Source organism: Bison bison, unplaced genomic scaffold, assembly GCF_000754665.1.
Source record: "Bison bison bison isolate TAMUID 2011002044 unplaced genomic scaffold, Bison_UMD1.0 scf7180017864041, whole genome shotgun sequence".
NCBI classification, from domain to species: domain Eukaryota; kingdom Metazoa; phylum Chordata; class Mammalia; order Artiodactyla; family Bovidae; genus Bison; species Bison bison.
The window spans coordinates 4,882,065-4,903,608 of record NW_011494613.1 but is presented as its reverse complement, the minus strand read 5'-3'; the positions used below and the strand labels follow the sequence as shown (position 1 = coordinate 4,903,608).

At 39.3% G+C, this 21,544-nt stretch overlaps 1 protein-coding gene across 2 annotated transcripts; it reads right to left on the bottom strand.

Annotated features, from left to right (window-relative positions):
* Positions 1–10,871: 10,871 nt before the first annotated feature.
* On the bottom strand, positions 10,872–21,531 carry PNN (pinin, desmosome associated protein). Of its 2 annotated transcripts, none has more exons than XM_010835329.1 (10): positions 21,448–21,531; positions 17,687–18,326; positions 16,953–17,024; positions 16,502–16,570; positions 15,908–15,980; positions 15,697–15,791; positions 15,456–15,531; positions 14,291–14,446; positions 14,076–14,214; positions 10,872–13,329 (listed from the first exon to the last, which is right to left on the bottom strand). In XM_010835329.1, the coding sequence occupies exons 2-10, from the start codon at positions 17,797–17,799 to the stop codon at positions 11,957–11,959; spliced, it is 2,166 nt and encodes a 721-aa protein (XP_010833631.1). In that variant the 5' UTR covers positions 17,800–18,326; positions 21,448–21,531; the 3' UTR covers positions 10,872–11,956. The 2 variants fall into 2 exon arrangements, with proteins under 2 accessions (XP_010833631.1, XP_010833632.1); XM_010835330.1 differs by having other exon boundaries at positions 17,687–18,143; positions 21,448–21,465.
* Positions 21,532–21,544: the final 13 nt, after the last annotated feature.

The window sequence follows — 21,544 nt, the reverse complement described above, 5'->3', positions numbered from 1 at the left end:
GAAGAGTGAAATGTCAGCCAAAGAGGCTTTACTGCCTGTCTGCTTTCCTCACATTTGTAGAACACTTTTTTCCCCCATATTGTAGAGCATAAAAATACGTAAATGGTACACATTAAAAGACTTAAGATCTCCATCCCAAGTATTAAATCCTAATTTTTCATTCTCAGTAGGAAAATCATGTCGGGTTACAGTAATCAAGCAACAGTTCAAACAAAAATAATTTAAAATATTATCAAATTACAAAGTATTGCTTCTCATAGACCTGCACATAAAATTCAGACTATTATAAATTCACAGTTAAAGAGCTACTTAAAAGCTTGAAAATTTTTGCTTTGAAACCTTACAAATTATGGGCTTCTAAAAATATGCCATGTTAAATGAGTCACATTGTGGCAAACACACTTATAGATGCATCTCCACAGCTAGCTTTTCAGATGTTTTTGAATATCTTTATGAAAGTTCCTCTGGAGATGAGTAATGTGGGAGTTGGCAGTGCATTTTCATCTGATTTCTTCCAATTCCTGTCCTATTGCTATCATGATTAACTTCTTTTTCAGAGTGTCATACTATTTAAGCCAAAATGGAAGGTCTGTATTTTGGGCAGATGACTACTCAGCGCACTGAATGATGGAGCATCCTACTATTAAATCTGGGAAATGATCAAAATTTGAAGTACAGTTTCTACTTCCATACCATGGTAAAGTAAAAAAATCATAAAAGCAAAAACTCATTAAGTTGAACCTCATAAGTCAAGGACTGCCTATATAGACATATACGGTGTTTTTTGTTTTTTGTTTTTTTTTTTGCTGGTATCACCGATCTGCCCAGTTAATTTCTTCCAAAAGGAAAAACATTTAAGATTTTTCCCAAAATTGCCCAGCATATCTGTTCATTAAATGAACACTGCTATCATTTCAATGGAAACTGATTCCATAAAGTAACCATTACAGCCAGCTTTGCCAAGTATTCTCATGGGATGATTGTGAAAAATCTGTAGAAGCTAAACCACAATGCATTATAAACACACACATCTTGACTATTCTCTAGGAAGCAGTGAGGTCTATGTGAATACATTCCATTTCCAGCATCTGGTGTTGAATAGATGCTCAATAAATTTAGGACTATTATCAGTCCCTAAGAGAATGAAAGCAATCAGCTTTTCTTAGTAATGGAAGTTTTTCTTAGTAATGGAAGGCAAGGACTACCACTCACTCTCTCATTGTCCAAATGTCTTCCTTTTACTGAATAAATTGCCTTTCAGGAACTTCCCCGGTGGACTAATAGTTGGGACTCTGCACTCCCAATGCAGGGCGTGCAGGTTTGATCCCTGGTTGGGGCAACTAGGATCCCACATGCCGCAGCTAAAAAAAATTAATTAACACAAAAATAAAATAAATAGGCTTTCAATAAGCATTTCCTAAATTGAATCACTCAAATAACAAACTAAGATTGTTAACTTTGCTATGTTGAGAGACTAACTTGTTTGGGTTGATTTACAAGTAGTAATAATCTATAAGCATTCTTGAGATGATCTTAAGGATAATAAAGGTCTTAACTATACAATTCAGTCTTAACTATACAATTCGGTAGATTCCCACAAGTATATCCATTATCCAGGCGCAGAAAGAACTTTACCAGCAGTTTAGAAGTTTCCTTCATGATCCCTTTCATCATTAACCTCTCCATTTTTCCCAAAGGTACCACTGTTTTGACTTCTAACACCATTAGTTCTAAAACTATGGATTAGTTTTTGAAATTTGTGTCAATGGGATCACATGATACGTATTCCTCCCTGATTTCTTTTGCTCAATATTGCAGTTATAGAAGGTATCATGTTGATGATGTAGCTATTCATCTGTTTGAATTGCTGAACAGCATTCCATCGTATGATTATGCCACAATTTATTCATCTCATTGTTGAGGAAATTTGGATTTTTACAGATTGGGCCATCTATAAACAAGGCTGCTAAAGATATTATGTACATATCTTGGTGAAGACTGCATACTTTTTTATTAGATTTATCAGTTCAGTTCAGTCACTCAGTCATGTCCGACTCTTTGCAACCCCATGGACTGCAGCTGCAGCAGACCAGGGTTCCCTGTCCATCACCAACTTCCGGAGCTTGCTCAAACTCATGTCCATCGAGTTGATGATGCCATCCAACCATCTCATCCTCTGTTGTACCTTCTCCTCCTGCCTTCAATCTTTCCCAGGATCAGGGTCTTTTCCAATGAGTCAGTTCTTCGCATCAGGTGGCCAAAGTATTGGAGGAGTTTCAGTGTCCGCATCAGTCCTTCCAATGAATATTCAGGACTGATTTCCTTTAGGATTGACTGGTTTGATCTCCCGGCAGTCCAATGGACTATGTCCAGTTCTAACAGTTGCTTCTTGACCTGCATACAGATTTCTCAGGAGGCAGGTCAGGTGGTCTGGTATTCCCACCCCTTGAAGAATTTTCCAGTTTGTTGTGATCCACACAGTCAAAGGCTTTGGCATAATCAATAAGCAGAAGTAGATGTTATTCTGGAATTCTCTTGCTTTTTCTATGATCCAACAGATGTTGGAAATTTCATCTCTGATTCCTCTGCCTTTCTAAATCCAGCTTGAACATCTGGAAGTTCATGGTTCACACATTGTTGAAGCCTGGTTGGAGAAGTTTGAGCGTTACTTTGCTAGCATGTGAGATGAGTGCAATTGTGCAGTAGTTTGAACATTCTTTGGTATTGCCCTTCTTTGGGATTGGAATGAAAACTGACCTTTTCCAGTCCTGTGGCCACTGCTGAGTTTTCCAAATTTGCTGGCATATTGAGTGCAGCACTTTAACATCATCTTTTAGGACTTGAAATAGCTCAACTGGAATTCCATCACCTCTACTAGCTTTGTTTCGTAGTGATGCTTCCTAAGGCCCTCTTCGCATTCCAGGATGTCTGGCTCTAGGTGAGTGATCACACCATCATGGTTATCTGGGTCATGATCTTTTTTGTATAGTGCTTATGTGTAAACTCACCACCTCTTCTTAATATCTTCTGCTTCTGTTAGGTCATACCATTTCTGTCCTTTATTGTGCCCATCTTCGCATGAAATGTTCCCTTGGTATCTCCAATGTTCTTGAAGAGATCTCTAGTGTTTCCTATTCTATTGCTTTCCTCTATTTCTTCACATTGATCACTGAGGAAGGCTTTCTTCTCTCTCCTTTCTATTCTTTGGAACGCTGCATTCAGATGGGTATATACTTCCCTTTCTCCTTTGCCTTTAGTTTCTCTTTTCTCAGCTATTTGTAAGGCCTCCTCATACAACCATTTTGCCTTTTTGCATTTCTTTTTCTTGGGGATGGTCTTGATCACTGCCTACTGTACAGTGTCATGAACCTCTGTCCATAAATCTTCAGGCACTCTATCAGATCTAATCCCTGGAGTCTATTTGTCACTTCCACTGTATAATCTTAAGGGATTTGATTTAGGTCATACTAAATGGTCTAGTGATTTTCCCTGCTTTCTTCAATTTAAGTTTGAATTTGGCAATGAGGAGTTCATGATCTGAGCCAGTCAGCTCCCAGTCTTGTTTTTATTGGATTTATACCTACCTAGTGATAAAATGGCACCCCACTCCAGTACTCTTGCCTGGAAAATCCCATGGACAGAGGAGCCTGGTAGGCTGCAGTCCATGGGGTCACTAAGAGTTGGACACGACTGAGTGACTTCACTTTCACTTTCATGCATTGGAGGAGGAAATGGCAACCCACTCCAGTGTTCTTGCCTGGAGAACCCCAGGGATGGCGGGGCCTGGTGGGCTGCCGTCTATGGGGTCGCAGAGTCGGACACGACTGAAGTGACTTAGCAGCAGCAGCAGCAGCAGTGATAAAATTGCTTGGATATAGGATCTGCAGAGAAATGTACTTCAGCAGATATTGCCAGTTTTCTAAAGTGGTTATACAACTTACTTTTTCACGAACAATATATGAGAGTTCTCTTTACTCCATACCTTACCAGCACATGGCATTGGCACTCCTTTTTAATTTTAGCTATTATGGTGACCATCTGTTTCTGGACTTTATTTCATTGGTCTGTGTGACTATACTTGCACCAATACCACAGTCTTAATTACTTTAGTTTATAAGAAGTCTTGATATCTGGTAGATATCCAGATATCCTTCTTCAAGGATTAGGCTCTTTACCTTTTCTATTTTTTTTTTTTTTAACCTTTTCTATTTTCATATACATTTTGCTACTGCTGCTAAGTCGCTTCAGTCGTGTCCGACTCTGTGCAACCCCATAGACAGCAGCCCACTAGGCTTCCCTGTCCCTGGGATTCTCCAGGCAAGAATACTGAAGTGGGTTGCCATTTCCTTCTCCAATGCATGAAAGTGAAAAGTGAAAGTGAAATCGCTCAGTCGTGCCCAACTCTTCGCGACCCCATGGACTGCAGCCTACCAGGCTCCTCCATCCATGGATTTTCCAGGCAAGAGTACTGGAGGGACCTGTCAATCCTTACACACCTCACCTCTCCCTTCCCCACACACTTGTGGAACCTATACTAGAATAATATTGAATTGACAGATCAACTTGGTGGAAATTAACATTTTTATAATAATCTTAATGATTGAATCTGGTACATTCACTTAATTCTTCTAAAATTTCTCTCAATAATCTTAGTTTTCTGTGTAGTTTTCAATTTTTTTTCCTGTCCAATCTTTCTACCATCTATTTTTTCTTCTTGCCTTAGTGCACTAGAATTGTCCACTCAGTAAAATGTTGAATAAAGGTGGAGATAGTGAACTTTTTTTTCTTAATCTCAAGGATAAAGTGTTAAATATTTTACCACTGTGTATCATTTTTAACCATTGCTGGATTTGACCTTCCCATAGTTAAAGGTTTTACATTTGTGAGTGAACTGCACTGTAATTTTCCCTTTCGTCTAATATCCATGTGTCATACTGCCATCAGTGTTATACAGGCCTCACAAAATGAGCTAAGAAGTGTTTCCTCTTCTACTCTCTGGAAGGGTTTGTGCAAAATTGATAGAATTCATTGATAGAAATAACTGGGGCCTGGAATTTTTTCCTTTGCTGTTTCCCTCTTCCCTCAGGGGAAAGGTCTGGATTACCTTCAGAGGAGCAAAAATAAGGCCATTATTTGACTTCAACAGAAACAATGAATACAGAAGGCAATAAAATAAAGTGTTCAAAATACAGAAAGAAAATACCTACCAACCTAGACTTCCATACGGAGCAAATATATCCTGCAAATATGTAGATGAAATAAAAGAATTTTAGGATAAATAAAAACAGAGACTACATCACCAGAAGACCTGCATTGAAGGATATACTAAAGAATGTTCTTCCGGTAGAAGGAAAATGATCCCAGATCAAAGCTTGAAGGTGCAGGAAGGTATAAAAAGCAATGGAAGGTGTAAATGAATATGAAAGTATGAATCTATAACAATGTGTTATGAGGCTTAAAACATATATAGACAAACTATACGAAAAAACTAGCAAAATGGAGCAAAATGTTCTAAGGGTACTGGCTCATGCATAGATACATATTGTAAACTCAAGGACACTACCACTTGAAAAAGTGCAAGTATTAGTCGCTCAGTTGTGTCCAACTCTGCAACCCATGGACTGTAGCCTGCCAGGCTCCTCTGTTCATGGAATTCTCTAGGCAAGAATATTTTGGGTAGCTATTCCATTCTCCAGGGACCTTCCTGACCCAGGGATCGAACTCAGGTCTCCTGCATTGCAGATGGATTCCTTACCTTTGAGTCACCAGGGAAGCCCTTAAGAAACTTTAAAAGAATGTTATCAAGTTAATAGAGCAGGAAAATAAAATATTAGTAATTACTCATTCCGTTCAAAAGAAGTCAAGAAATATAAAAAAAAAAAAAAAAAACAGAATAGGAAAGAAAAATAATCACTTATTAAAATGGTAAGACTTACACCTAAATATGTCAATAATTAAAGTTAGGCAGACTTATTCCAAATAAAAGACAAAGGCTATCATATTGGTTTTTAGAAATACCTTGCTTATAAAACACATCTTTAATACAAGGATTACAGAAAGCCTGAAAGTAAAATGTGGAAAATAAATTATGCCAACACTATCCCAAAGAAAGCTGCAGTAGCTATCAGAGTAGACTTTAAGAAAAAAAATATTGTTAAGAGATAAACACATTTGAAAATTCTAAAAGGGTCAATTCACAAAGATGATGAAGCCATTTTAAATTTATATGCACTAAAACAGCCTCAAAAATACATAAAAACGAAAGAAGACAAATCCATGAACTTAATTCACCTCTTGGTAACTAAGTCAATAAATAAGGATATAAAAGATTTAAGCAACACATCAATAAAAAGAATCTAATTGACATGAACTGCAAATAGCTACAGAATCACTATTTTGTTCAAGGCCACATAACAGTTATTCAACTAAACATATACACGGTCTAACCTAATAGTAATTCTCAACAAAATTTAATCTATTGAAATTACACAGAATAAGCTCTTTAATGACAGTAGAATTAAACTATAAATCAGTAATAAAAAGATACTAGAAAATTCCCATACATTTGGATTTGTATTTGAAAAGTTTTACGATGCTTAAGTGCTTTTTACTTATTCCACTTGAGGTTCAAGACTATGGCCTTATTGTTTCCTCAGTTGTGGAAGATCCTCAGCCACTATCCATTGACTGTCTCTGATCTATTGCTAAATTTGGCTACTGAACTCTTGATTTCAAAATGTTTCTCAGTTCTAGAATTTCCATTTAGCTTTGTAAAACTAATTTTCCATTCTGTTAAATTCTCCATCTTCCCTTAGTTCCTTGTATATATTAAGCAGTTAAAGTCCAGGATTGATTACACCATTATCAGGACTCCCTTTGACTCTGTCACCTTTGTGTCTGTTGTCTTTTGACCAGGTCTTTCTCTCTTTTTACTCCTGGTTATATTTGATCATGTGCAAAAAACTGCATAAAAACTTGAAACACTGGTGATGCCATCTTCATACAAACCAACTTTGCTCCTCTGAATCTCAGATAACAATCCAGTAAGGTTCATTCAGTCCCTTTGAAAACTGGCAATTAATACTTCTGGTTCAACCTATTCCTAGAGTATATAGTAACTTGGGGTTCCAATTCAAAGCCTGGGGCATGGGAGGCTTAAAAGCGCTCCCTTTTTTGGTGACTACTGAACTCAAGATTTTGTCTGCTTGGCACCTGATTCTGTACAGTTTTCAGCTTCTTGGTAGTCTTTCCAGAATAGGTCCTGAGGGAAAAGTAACCCCAAACAACAAGCACCTCTTTTTCTTCCTTTCTCAGATTTTGGCCCTATAATTCTTTAGTACCTTAGTGGTTCTCTGAAGGCTTCAGATGTTTGTATCTATACTTCTGTAATTATATACAGAGACATACACATACATATGTCTATGTATCAATCACAGCTTTTCTAGTTCTAAGTGGGGAGATAGGTAGCTTCAATGTAACTACCTTAACTGGAAATGACACATTTCTTTCCCATCATGCTCTTACCCCATCACTCTCCTGAATCTGTTCTTTAAAAAATTTATTCAAATAGTTTGTTAATTTTTGCTGTACAGCAAAGTGACTCAGTTATGTATTTTTTATATTGTTTTCCATTGTATCACAGGATATTGAATATAGTTTCACTGTGCTATATATATAGTAGGGCCTGTTTTATGAAACTGTCCTTCTGAAGTTCACTAGTAGTGACCTGTTGCTAAATTCAAGGGTTCTTACTCTTCATTAACCTATTTGTGTCACTTGGCACATTTCACTACTTCCTCCTGGAAAGGCTTCCTTCCCTGACCTTCGAAAACACCACTCCACTCTATTTCCCTATTTTTCTGGTTTCTCCTTAGCTCCCCATTCTCTTAAAAGCCGAAATGCCCAGGACTCCCATTACAACTCTTCTTCCATTCTTACCCTTGGGGATCTTACCATGGATACACTCGGAACTCTCAAATTTGTATTTCCAGTAAAGCATCCCCTGAATCAACTTCACTTCCAGTAAACTGTCTTGCTTCTTTTACTGCATATTGTCACTTGCATATCCAACAGGAATCTCTGACTAAGTTCCTGACCCACTCACCTTCACTATCCTCAAACCTGTTTATTCATTCTGATCTTTCCCATTTCAGTTAAGAGCAATCCACTTCTAGTCCAGGTAAAATCTTTAATCACCCCTGACTTCTCACAACATACAGTCCACTTGAAAGGACTATCTTAAAACAGTGGCACCCCACTCCAGTACTCTTGCCTGGAAAATCCCATGGATGGAGGAGCCTGGTGGGCTGCAGTCCATGGGGTCACCAAGAGTCATACACAACTGAGGATCTTCACTTTAACCTTTCACTTTCCTGCACTGGAGAAGGAAATGGCAATCCACTCCAGTGTTCTTGCCTGGAGAATCCCAGGGACGGGGAAGCCTGGTGGGCTGCCGTCTCTGGGGTCGCACCGAGTTGGACACGACTGAAGCGACTTAGCAGCAGCAGCAGCAGAATCTGTTAACAACTTCTGCTGCTACCACCCCCAAGTCACTACATCGTGTCTAATTACAGTAGCTCCTTAACCCTTTGTTACTGACCTCGGTTCCATTTAGTCTTTCCTTAGCACAGTCGCCAGAGTAATTCTATTAAATCCTATCATTTAACCTCTTTGTTCAAAACTCTCTAATGACATGCCATAAATAAAAGCTAAAGAACTTAAGCCAGAAATGCCTCCTTGGGTCCAGCTACAATGGCTGGTACATTTAAAACAGCTGTTTCAAAGAAGCGTATTTTAATGTGATAGAAGAGGTAACATAAGCTGGAAAGAAAAAGATCAAACCACACGAACATTAATTACCCACCATAATTTATTCATTATATTGCCTATAACAAGGTTCATATCCAAGGTATCTGAATTACAGCAATGGGATTAAAAAACTCATGGAGTTTGAATTCTAATGGGACATATACAATATATCAAAGTACAATATAACTACATAATATGAAGAATTATGGAAGAAAATAAAGACAAGAGGATAGTAGGGGTGTTATAAACTTAAATAAGGTACTGAAATGGCAATGGGAAGTATTATGCTAGGTGAGACAAAGTAGTGTTTAAGAGATTTTCAGCTACTTCAGGTTTGCCAAGCTGCAATCCTCCCCATTGATTTCTTACAGAAGCCAAGTCCAAACATGTAGACAGGCAACAGATTTTTCTGGGCTAAGTGCTTTAATGGCAGTATCTCAAGGGAAACTGATTTTACTTTTATTCAAGGATTAAAAAAAAAAAATTATCTAAAAAACTCATGTTAAGAAATGAACCCCCAAACATGCTGCTGCTGCTGCTAAGCTGCTTCAGCTGTGTCCGACTCTGTGCGACCTCAGAGATGGTAGCTCACCAGGCTCCCCCATCCCTGGGATCCTCCAGGCAAGAATACTGGAGTGGGTTGCCATTTCCTTCTCCAATGCATCAAAGTGAAGTCGCTCAGTTGTGTCCGACTTCTAGCGACCCCATGGACTGCAGCCCACCAGGCTCCTCTGTCTGTGGGATTTGCCAGGCAAGAGTACTGGAGTGGGTTGCCATTGCCTTCTCCGCCCAAACATGCTAGTGACTTGCTATTCTGAGGGAACTGGCCTACATTACTATCCCATGCAATCATCTGTCAACTTAGTAGCCTATCAACTCACTCAATTGCTGCATTAGTGCTTGGCCCTAATGACTAGAGTATACATGTGTATAATTACCAGAGTTCTACATACTGCAAGGACAAGCCCTAGACTGGATACAGCTCATCGAAGGTGATACTATTTTCTAATTTCTGTGGCCATACCTAACCTTGGACTCTTAGAGCAAAGCGTTTTCTTAACAGCCTCTTAGATGTCTCTAATTAACAGAGCTCCAAACTAATTGCAGTCCTTGGTCAGTAAATGTACCCCTTTTAAGCTTCTACATTTTCCCATAAAAATAATTTCTAATAGGATTTCTGTATGTCTTTTCCCCCTAAGAAACTGTCACTACTTTTACATTCTAACATTTGTTATCTTTGTAAGGAACCAATTACATGATTCTCTTAACATAAATTCCTTAAAATATCATTTACAAGGATAAAGCAAAACCCAATTTTAAAAATAAAACCTTCTAATTTATAAATGCATACCACTAAAAAGCTAACGAAGTTATTAGAATTTTCTTTATATACGTGATCAGTACAGCTTAACCAAAATAAAATTGTTCTGCATATTCCAAAGATCTTTTCCTTTTTTCTCCTCATGCATTATAATCCCAAAATAATCTTCTGTATAAGCACCATGACAACAGTTCAAATTTTCTGGATAAAAATGAGTGAACATTTAATTTGTATAAGATCTTAATACATATAAGTATTTTAGATTCATCGAACAAGGATGCTTTAAGAAAAGAATCAGGTTGTCCTATGGTTATCCCTTTTAAGTGTTTACCAACCTTCTCCCCATAATGGCACACAAGAAAATAAAGCTTATACTGTAATGCTGAAAAGCATTACAATTCCTAGGTAAAGTGACTCTTGGTAGAAACAACTGGCCCAGGGATGCAGGTATCTAGCTTTGCAGCTTGAGAAGATCTACACATTTACTATGTAATAATTGCTCCAAGAAAGGATTTTTTAAAGAGATCTTTCTTTTACCACGTTAACTAACATTTATACAATGCTGGAAATGTGCTGACATTTTAACTCTTACCGTTTTCTTGTCAAGAGATGGCATAATAAATATTCAAAATTAAGCCTAAAGCTACAGTCACGACAAAAAATTATGAACTCAAAAAAAGACCATCTGCAATTTAAGTGCTCTCTTGTATAAAGCATCAAAAAGTTAATACAAGTACTAGTCTTAAGCAGTCACACAAGTCTAAGCCACATTTATTTGCACACATATAGTAATGGGCAACAGATACTCCAAATTCATACAAATTTATAAAACAACAAATAATCATTTGGTACCACTTGCGTGTTATCTTGCTTACAGATTCAAGTGTAGATGAAGTTCCTTCATTTTGTAAACTTTCACACAAATACTTAAACAAAAATTCTTGAAAACACATATTGGCATGTTTCAGATAGGGCCAACACAAAAGTTAAGACAAGACCACAAACTTAAAATCCAAGTTTAGAAAATACTTTTCTACCTCTTTCCCCTAGAAAATGATTATTTTCTTTAACAGATGTATATGCTGTATCACAGAAGTAACCATGGAGACAAAGATGCTCCCATAATCATAAAGAAAATGCCATACTGTTTTATCTACCAAATATATGGTTTAAATATGAGAAAAGAGGAAAAATGGGGAAATGCTTAGATTAAAACAACAAGGGAGATTAGAAAAATGTGCTAAGTGATTCTGAAGAACAAACTATGTTCCCATCAAAGCTGGAAAGATCTGACTTTGACAACTCAAAATAATTGTCTAAGGCAAATAAAAGTGATGAAATCTTCAAAAACATTCTAATCATGTTTAGTATCTAGTGATAAAAGCTGAAAATGGTATCATGAGGGTATTTATTATACAAGCGTCAACGAGGACATCCCAAAGCTAATGAAATAAATGCACATTTATTTCTACAAAAGCAATGTATGATACAGAAGGGAACAGACTTAAAGATTTACCTATTAAAATATACAGATTCTTACTGAAGAGTATAGGATATTTAAAAAAGATGACAAGGGATGTTAATCTTTTTTTATTATTATTGTTTTTACATATTTTGGAACCTCACATAATTTTGATAAATAACTCTTACAAAATTATGCAAAAGTACAAGAGTGTCTGGTAAACAAACAGTCTGTATTTTCCAAAAATTTTTTTACAACATGCAATTCTTAAGGCAGCATTCTCCTTACAAGGAAAGGTAATCCTTTTAACTCATCAAGAAATCTTCTGCTGCAAAGAATAGGCTAAGAAAGCCTGGCTTCTTCCATTAACGCCTTTTGTCTTTCCTGTCTGATTTTCGGTCTCTTTCACTTCTCGAAGATCTTTTGCCTGATCGACTACTCTCTGATATAGACCTCTTTCTGTCAGACCGGGAATTCTTATCCTTTGATCCTTTTGCATCTCTACTACTACCTCCTTTTGCAGACTTGTGACTTCTTTCTAGTCCTGAAGCATCCCTTCGCTTCCGATCCACGCTCCTTCTGTGCTTTCTATCTCTGTTATGCCCCCGGCCCCTACTCCGACTTCTGCTCTCACTACTGCTAGTCGTGCTGCTGCTACTGTCTCTACTGCTGCTGCCACTTGTACTTGAGCTGCTACTGGAACTACTTCGACTACTGCTACTGCCACTGCTGGAACTGCTTCCACTGCTGCTACTGGTTGAACTGCTACTAGAACTACTACTGCTACTGCTTCGACTTCTACTCTTGCTTGTTTTATTTCTAGCTCGACCTCTACTTCTGCTCCTAGTTTTGGTTTTGTTCTTGCTCTCTGAATGTACCGTCAGGACTGGCTCTGTCACCTCAGTGAGTTTTACAGATTCTACAAGAAACTCCTTCCTCTCAGGTGGTAAATGTCCTTGCTCCTGAATAACCTGAGGTGGTGGCTGAGAAACAGCTAATGGCAAAGTCTCAGGCTGAGAGAGAGGCGGGGGCTGGAGTACCTGTTGGGGCTGAGACTGGGATTGAGATTGAGATTGGGGCTGGGGCTGAGGCAGGGACTGAGGTTGAGCCATAGGCTCAGGTTGGGGCTCAGATTCTTTTTCTTCTTTTTCCTCAGGCTCATTTTCCATTTCTAGAGTACTAGCATTCTCTTTTGCAGGAGAAACAGATTTACATTCTTTATCTGGCTCAACTTCAAATTCCATTTCTGGCTCCAATTCTTTGCTAGTTTCATTTTCTGAAGGTTCTATGCTTTCAACTTGATTGATTTCCATTACCTCCTGCTCAGCAATTACATTTTTGACACTCTCAACCATCTCTAGCACATCCATAACTTCTTCAGGCTGACTATCCTGCTGCTTCTCACTTTCCCTTACCTCAGTTTCCTCCTCCATCTTTACTTCCATTTCCTGTTTTTGTTCCTCCTCCTCCTGTTCCTTCTCTGCATCACTATGAACTATACCAATTTCCTTTTCCTCGTCCTCTCCTGCTTCCTCTATTTCTACATCATTGTGCTGATTACCTGTCTCCTCCAACTCTTCCTCTCGCTGAGCCACCTTACCCTCTTCTTGTTCCGACTTCTGTTCTTCATTACGCACCACCACCTGATGCTCTTTTTCCTTCATTGATTGTCTTCTAGGCCTAGCCTCCATTTTATTTATTTGTTCTGCAAATTCGATGCGTCTACCTTCAAATAAAGCTAAAGAATAAAAATTTACATGTGTAAAATTTACTAAGATTTAAAAAATTCAAAGTCACAATTTGACATCTGGTCACAAAATGTCATTGGAATCTTATCTAAATGTCTTTTTTGTAAAGAGATAACAAAACTGATTATGTCAAGTAAGTAATTCCAAACTGATCCAAGATGGCAAAAGCACACTGGAAACCTAAACACTTTAAGAAATCAGTAGCAGACAAAACTACACATTATCTACCTGATGGAAAAACAGGACAATCTTTTGCTATTTTACTGCAGACTAAATGAAAAAAGAACAAAACTTCTTTTAAACAATCAGTTTCATGGTATCATATCATGAATTAATTTTTCCGATCCCAAAAAGAGACAAATGAGCTAATCACAATCTTAGCAGTATCTACCCTTCCATGTATATACTTCCTCTATAGACTACAACAATCTTCACCTTTTTCTTGATTCATCAGCATTTGAACCAGGCTACTAAGAATATCAAGCAAAAAAAGAAGTCAGCTCACACAAATGCTTTAGAAACAGACATGCATTAAGCACCACCTAATATGTTAAGTTTCCTGTATCTAAGATCTGTCATGAAACAAACGATCCTATACTCCAAACACATTAGCACCTTAATATCTTTCTAAAACATCAACAAATTCCAATTGCTACATGAAAGAAATAAATATGTATCTATGTATAAGTCTGTTACCCATTAAGGAAATTTCAAGGGACCTCTTCTTTACACTTACCATTCATTTTTCTCTGAGACTCCTCTATTAATTTTTGGGTAGCAGGACACATTCTTCCAGGAATATAGAACAAATGGGGCTTTGTTTTAGTTCTGATATATTTAATTATCTTGGCATTATGCTCATTCCATTCTTCTTGCTAAAGAAAAGGTAAAAGGTCAGTGCTTTTGTCAACATGAAGGATTACCAATTTTAGAATTCCAAAATATACTCACCAGCTGCGCAAGCTCAACCTTCTGTTCCAAAAGCCGCAGTTCTGTCTGTTTAGCACGTCTCTCTTCAAACAGTTCTCTCCTCTCATTTTCAACCTGTTTTCTTTCTTCTTCTGCCTGCACTTCAAGTTTTTGTTCAATTTCCTGGCGTCTCTTTTGCTAAGGATAAACAATAACCTTTAAAAGCTTATTATGCACCCTGATGTAAAACACTGCAATTTTACTGATGTCTACAAACATGTGTCACATCTGTAATTCAGGACACCAGCTAATTCAAACTTGGCATCTGAAGCAGACTGTAGTTTCCCTTTCAGGAAATGGGGACTGAAGCCTTTTCATGTAAAAAATCTAAATTTTAAAGCTGCTAGCTGTAATATCAGTTAGCATTCCATTCCAACACAATATATGAAAGAACTTAACCTAAAAGTTCACCTGAAAGAGAAGAGTACTGTCTTTATAGGTTATTTTCAGTTACTCTTTCCAAAGCAAAAAACTGGAGACAAGTGATATCCTAGAACAGACAACTAGTTCACTCTCTCTGAAATAAAACTTTATTAACTGCCTATAACTGAATTGCTATCTCCCTTCTCCCCTCAGAAGCAGTAACTTGGTGTTCAACTCCTAAGACACAATTTTGTAGCTTTAGTAAAATAAAAACTTCCACAAATAGGACAAATAAACTCTGGAGAGCAGGGAATATAATTTATGCTTCTGCTTCTAGAATACCTGTGTTTTAGAAATTATAATTACTTAATAAATTACAATGATTAACAAGTTCAACTTGCTGTTTGAAAGAAAGTACTATAAGGCCTGAAGAAATGCAGACTTGCCCAAGACCTGAAAATGAGATTGCTATAGAGCTGAAACCCGAATCCAGGTTCTCCTGAGTCAAATTAGGCTCACTGAACAACAAAGAAAAGTTCACTAAGTTACTTAACAGCACCTGAGAAAGAACCAGTTAATAACAACTTGAGAAAGTTTTAAGTTTTTTCTTAGCTTCATTTTAGGCTGGCAATTAAATCTTTTTCACTCAGGAAATATCATTTCACTTGCAATTAAATTTAATTGAATCTTGCAATTAAATCTTAAGATTTTTTTAAACATTTAACACATAATCAACTACTTTGACAGCTTAATAAAGGAAGCAAAAGAAAAACTGCGTAAATACCCTTTCGGTAGCAACAGTGGATTCTTGTTTAAATTTCTGAAGGGTGCCCATCAACAAGCCAAATATTCGCCGGTTTCTGAAGAAAAGAAAAACAAAATCCAGTTTCAAAAGGTTCTACTTTATTTAAGCCTGCCATGTCCTAAAAGCAGCACAGTATAGACACTTGAAAAATTCCTAAAATTTTCTTAAAATTGTGTTATTTAACAAGAGCTGTTTTCCTCCAGAAAGATACTTAAGATACCTTTGCTTTCCCTTTTCATCCATATTTTGATCCTGGATAAGGTCTCTCCGTGTGCGCTCTTTGGAGGTAGCTACAACTGAAGACTGCAAAGCTGGCTGCAGGAGAAAAGAAATCTCAGTAATTTAACTAACATACGGGTAGTACTCTACTAAATGTAGTAAGGTGAAAATACTATATTCACCCTCTATGAAGTTCTTTTAATCTCAATTACCTTCTTAACATCATCATCCTCTGGGTCGCTTTCTTGGCGTGATTCTCGTCGAGTCCGACGCTCCCCTCCCAGCCTGACATAGGAAAGGGAATTTAAAAAGGCCGATTCAAACTTTGATCTCCTATAGCTCTCAACCCAGTTAAGCTTTTGTAGTGCAAGACAGGAAAGTAAGACAAACTGACTATCTCCTCGATCTTATCTTTCTCCTGACCTTTACTGTGCTTTCTTTTTTTAGTTCTACCAGTTTATTGCTACCAACCCATCTCCCTCCAATCTCTATCATGCATGCATGCTCAGTCATGTAACCCCATGGACTGCAGCCTGCCAGGCTCCTCTGTCCATGGACTTTTCCAGGCAAGAATACTGGAGTGGGCTGCCACTTCCTTCTCCATGTGCTAAGATTTCTGCTACTGCCATGAACAACTGAGTTTTGAGGGATACTGGCTGTCTCAGTTCAGTCAAATACCAAGTGAAAAAACTCAGAGTAAGTGATATACCACTCAATTCTAATACAACTCAATTCAACAAGATTAAATATTTATATTCTACTTCATAAAATAAAGTATGCTTCCAGAATCTTGTCCTCCAACATACCTACTGACTGCCCCTTCAAGGTCTCTCTGTTTGGCTGGGGGTCCTCCTCCACTATCTGAGAATCCACGCCTGCAATAAAAATGTCCAACATAAAGCATATGAAAATTAAGAAAAATGGTTATTTCTATTTAAGAAGATAATTTAGTTGCCGATATTAAAAACTCCTCTTCCGAATAAAGTAACCTCAGATGGACATTTACTTCAAGATGGATGTTTTTATAGCATTTCTTTTAGATCTATGAGAATAAATAAACTTTGCACATAACTGATATAGTTACTATATTCTTCAATCTCTAGCTGTAAATGTAAATGAAAGTAACTATACAGAAACTGCAGCTAATCACAGCTTCAAACAAACCAAACTTTTCTTAACACTGGCTCTAGCACGAAATTTGCTTAAACCGATTCATTTAGTACAGTACCAATGGATTACATTTTAAGGAAATCTTACCTCAGCAATAAACTACCACGTCCTCTACCTCCACCAGGACCAGAAAGGGCGAGCAACCTGGCTTGGATGGGCCTACAAAATAATTTACATATCAGTCCAACAATCGTTTCTAACAGCACCAAACACTTAAACGGGTGCGGTTCACCATCAAGAGAAAATAAACAGAAATGTTCTAAGATGACGGTTTCAAACCCACGTGTTTGAACCACGGCAAGAAGCACTTTACTAACTTCCTCGTTTTCCCAAGACCAGTTTCACAGAATTGTGTTTATCTCAACATCACTACACGTTAACAGGCCTGAGTCAGGTTCAAATTTCACCAACCCAAAGAAAGTTGCACGTGGGCAAGAGCCGGAGGGTGAGGCGGCGGACCGCGTCCCCGGAGGGTCCCGGGGCCAGCCCTGAATCGGGTGGCCCAGGAAGGAGGAAGGCTTTGTGCTGCAGTTCCGGGCCTGCGGGGCCGAGGGCGGGAATCGGCAGTCCCGGCCTTCCCACAGGACGGGAGGCCATCCTAGGGCACTCAGGCTCCGCTCTCCTTCCTCACGCACCCAAGACTCAGGACTTAACGCTGAAGGCCTTGGAAATTCCCACCTCACAGAGAACAGGGTCCCACGGCTGCCCGGGAACAGGCCTCGATGTTCCAGTCTTCTCAGGGCTGAGCGCCCTCCCCGCCCCCAATTCACCCCGGCTTCACGGCCGCCTCTGGGAGCCAGCATTTCCCATCCACTCCTTACCTCACGTCATTCGGATCCCGCCCGGTGAGCTTGCGAATATTCTCATCCACATTCTTTAGGCTCTCTTTGGCCTTTTCTAGCTGCTCCTGCAAAGTTCTCACTGCGACCGCCATCTTCTCCCTGCAGCAGGCTTCGAGACTGCTCTATAGGCCGCGCCTGGCTGTGTCGCGCCGCAAGACGCCAGAAGACTGACAGGTGGGCTCAGCCAATGGCAAAAGGAGTTGTATTTTGGCCTCAACCACTCAGCAACCGGAAGGGGGAGAAACTGCCGGCCTTTGTGACTCTGGGCCAATGAAAAGTGAGGCAGGGGTCCCCTCCCTCCCCAATTAGCTGCGGGTGCCTGGGCTCGCTTCTAGCGCAGAGCCGGGGCGGGTTTGAGTACCTGGGTCTTCGGAGACGTGGGTTCGCGGCCCAGCTCTTCTGGTGCGGAGAGCCGGGTCTTCCTGGCCCTTTTAACCTGTAGATGATGTGCCTCTTATCGTTTTACCACCTGATCCCCTCAGAGTAAGGTTCAGGCGAGGCTATTTTCCCGTCTTCCCCCGGTAAATTATTTGATTAGGACAGGGTGCGGCCATTCCGTTGGTGCGCATGCCCAGAGAGGCGGTGGGCGGGGCGCAGACTTCTCTTGATTAGGTTAAACCTTAAAAGAGCGGAGGGGCGCGAGTGAAGGAAGAGGAAAAGTCATTCCTCCTAGTAGCTAACAATTATTTTGTATTCTGTGAAACACTTTACGTGCATTATCCCCCACAAGCCAAAGGCTTGAATAAACTTGTTATTCAGGCTTGTTATTACTGATAAGGAAACTGAGTCTGGAGATAATGTAACTGTCCTTAGGTCACGCCGGTCCAGAATCATCCTATGATCAGACTAGTGCCAGACTGTACTACAAAAAAATGATCAGATCATGTGCAGGGCTGTACTTAAAAAAAAAAAAAAAAAAGAGCAACGATAACGGGTATTAGCCTCTACAGCTAGGCTGCAGCTGGTCGGTTTAAAATGGGTTCTGAAGAACAATGTTATGGATAATCTTTGTGTTCTCATCCTTCATTCGTTAGCCAGGCATCCTTGCACTAAACTTAGCGGGCCAGCAGTATTTAATCCGAGTTACTATTAAATTCATACAATCCTTAAAAGTTCTTGATCTGTTAATCTGGACTCTGGAAAAATCCTGGAGCAAGATAGCTGTGGTTTCGGCTTCCACGAAGTTTGAATGCTTCTCAGGAAGCAAAGATGCTTCCTGTACTTATGCGTTCAAAAGATATTTATGAAATGCCTACTGTGTGCCAGGCACTTGGATAGTCACTGTACAATACAGAGATCTGCCCACAAGGAGTTTGGCAATGGGAAGAATGAGGAGACAGATAAAAGCATAAGTAAATTGTAAAACGTGGTAGAAATGGGTTAAGTGCGATACAAAAAAAAAAAAAATGTAAAGCTGGGTAAAAAGGATGCATGTGTGCTCAGTCATGCCTTTGCAACTTTATGGCCTATAGCCTCAAGCCCCTCTGTCCATGGGAATCTCTAGGCAAGAATACTGAAGTGGATTGCCGTTCCCCGCTCCAGGGAGTCTTCCTGATCCAGGGATCTCCTGCATTGGCAGGCAGGTTCTTTACCACTACCACCACCTGGGAAGCCAAGAGGGATGAGTCTTGATAAATAACTAAATGATTCTAGGACTTCTTTGGTGGTGCAGTGGTTAAGACTCCTAAACTTCCACTGCAGGGGGCTCAGGTTTGATCCCTGTTTGGAGAACTAAAATTCTGCTTGCAGCTGTGGTATGGAAAAAAAAAATTACGTGATTCTGATTGTGAGCAATCACTGCAGATGGTGACTGCAGCCATGAAATTAAAAGACAGTTGCTCCTTGGAAGAAAAGTTATGACCAACCTAGACAGCTTATTAAAAAGCAGAGACACTACTTTCCCAACAAAGGTCCATCTAGTGAAAGCTACAGTTTTTCCAGTAGTCACGTATGGATTTGAGAGTTGGACTATAAAGAAAGCTGAGCCTCAAAGAATTGATGCTTTTGAACTGTGGTGTTGGAGAAGACTCTTGTGAGTCCCTTGGACAGCAAGGAGACCCAACCAGTCCATCCTAAAGGAAATCAGTCCTGAATATTCATTGGAAGGACTGATGCTGAAGCTGAAACTCCAATACTATGCCCACCTGATGCAAAGAACTGACCCATTTGAAAAGACCTGGATGCTGGGAAAGATTGAAGGCAGAGGAGATGGTTGGATGGCTTCACCAATTCAATGGACATGAGTTTGAGTGAACTCCTTGAGTTGGTGATGGACAGGGAGGCCTGGCATGTTGCAATCCATGGGGTCACAAAGAGTTGGACACCACTGAGCAATTGAACTGAACTGAACTGATTGTGAGCATGCTTAGTCTCATTGATCTTTATCACAATCCTGTGTAGTAGGCAGTACTTGGAACCTGAGTGTGGTAATAGTGCTACAAAGTGTAACAGTGTTTCCATGGGAAGATGCTTTTAGAGTCAGCCAAAAAGGTAGGATCTAGTCCTACTTCCTTAGAATCTATTACTAACATCCTTAAATGAAATTTAAGTCTCATTTACAGGGGTTAATCAGTAGAATGCCACGTCCAACATTTAGTAATGCTCAATAAGTATTAGTTTCCCCTCTAGTCTCCAAAATATCTGAAGACACTGTTATTGTGGTTTGAGAAATCGACCTTAGTAAGACACCAATTTTTTGCCTAATCTTTGACCTTGCTGGTGGTGACGAGGGAGAATACAATTGGACATAAAGGACCTGATTTCACAAATGAGAAATTTTAGTGCTGGAAAAATCAAGATTAAGATTACAAAATACTCTTCAAAATTAGTCTATTTTCAAAGGGTTTGTTGATACATATGCTTGTTTTTGTGGTGGCTGAAAAAACCGATTGAAACGTTATAAGAGACATGTTTAAAAACAAAACAAACCCACCTCAATTCCAATTATGGTACATGGTCTTAAATTTTATTAAAGGATATGAAGAGTTGAAAGGTTAACAATTTGAGAAACTCAGCGTTACTTTTGAGGGAAGCAATGAATTCATTGGGCATAAAATCTCTTAAGTTACTAAGAAAAGAACTAATCATAGGCGCAGCAACACGTTTAAGCCAAAGTTTGCCAAATTTAAAATGTGCATATGGTCTAACATTTGTATTTGCACGTCTGCAGCGTTTGTCCCACATCCACCATAGATTCTTATATGAACTCCATCCCACAGTGACGTCGCATTTCTGAAGTCTTTTATTTGCATTTTCTGATTAAAATTTCCCTGTTCTTTCCTTACTCCATCCACCTTGTCCCTTACTCCCAGTAAACTTCCTGGCGGCCAAAATGGCTCTAAATCTTACACCTGGACTTCGTTGGTGGCTCACATGGTAAAGCGTCTGCCTACAATGCGGGAGACCCGGGTTCAATTCCTGGGTCGGGAAGATCCCCTGGAGAAGGAAATGGCAACCCACTCCAGTTTGGGATAATTTCTCAGTATACCTAAAATGTATCAGTTCAGTTCAGTCCTCAGTCGTATCCGACTCTGCATGCACTGCAGCACGTCAGGCTTCCCTGTCCATCACCAATCTAAAATTTATAGCCTGAAAACATGATTTATTCACTCCTTACAACTTTTCATATTTAGCAACATAGAGCAGAAGTGGAAGCTTTTAATGAAGCTATTAGACACTGTTGTCAGTTCTAACAAAACAAATTAACAGAGATGGCTGCGGGAGCCCTTCTCTTATCTTACCAACTTCGCCACTTAGCACACGAGAAATCCTTCCTCCTATCGGCGCCAGCGGTTCACCCCAGGCAAGGAACTCTGTGACCATAGAGCTGGCGGAATG

Excerpts from the sequence above, each read along its gene's own strand:
- PNN (XM_010835329.1), bottom strand. The coding sequence starts at position 17,799 with ATGGCGGTCGCAGTGAGAACTTTGCAGGAGCAGCTAGAAAAGGCCAAA. Across the intron at positions 17,025-17,686 it reads CGGGATCCGAATGACGTGAG|GCCCATCCAAGCCAGGTTGC; the intron begins GTAAGGAGTGGA and ends ATTATTTTGTAG. Across the intron at positions 13,330-14,075 it reads GTCTCAGAGAAAAATGAATG|CTTTATTTGAAGGTAGACGC; the intron begins GTAAGTGTAAAG and ends TTTATTCTTTAG.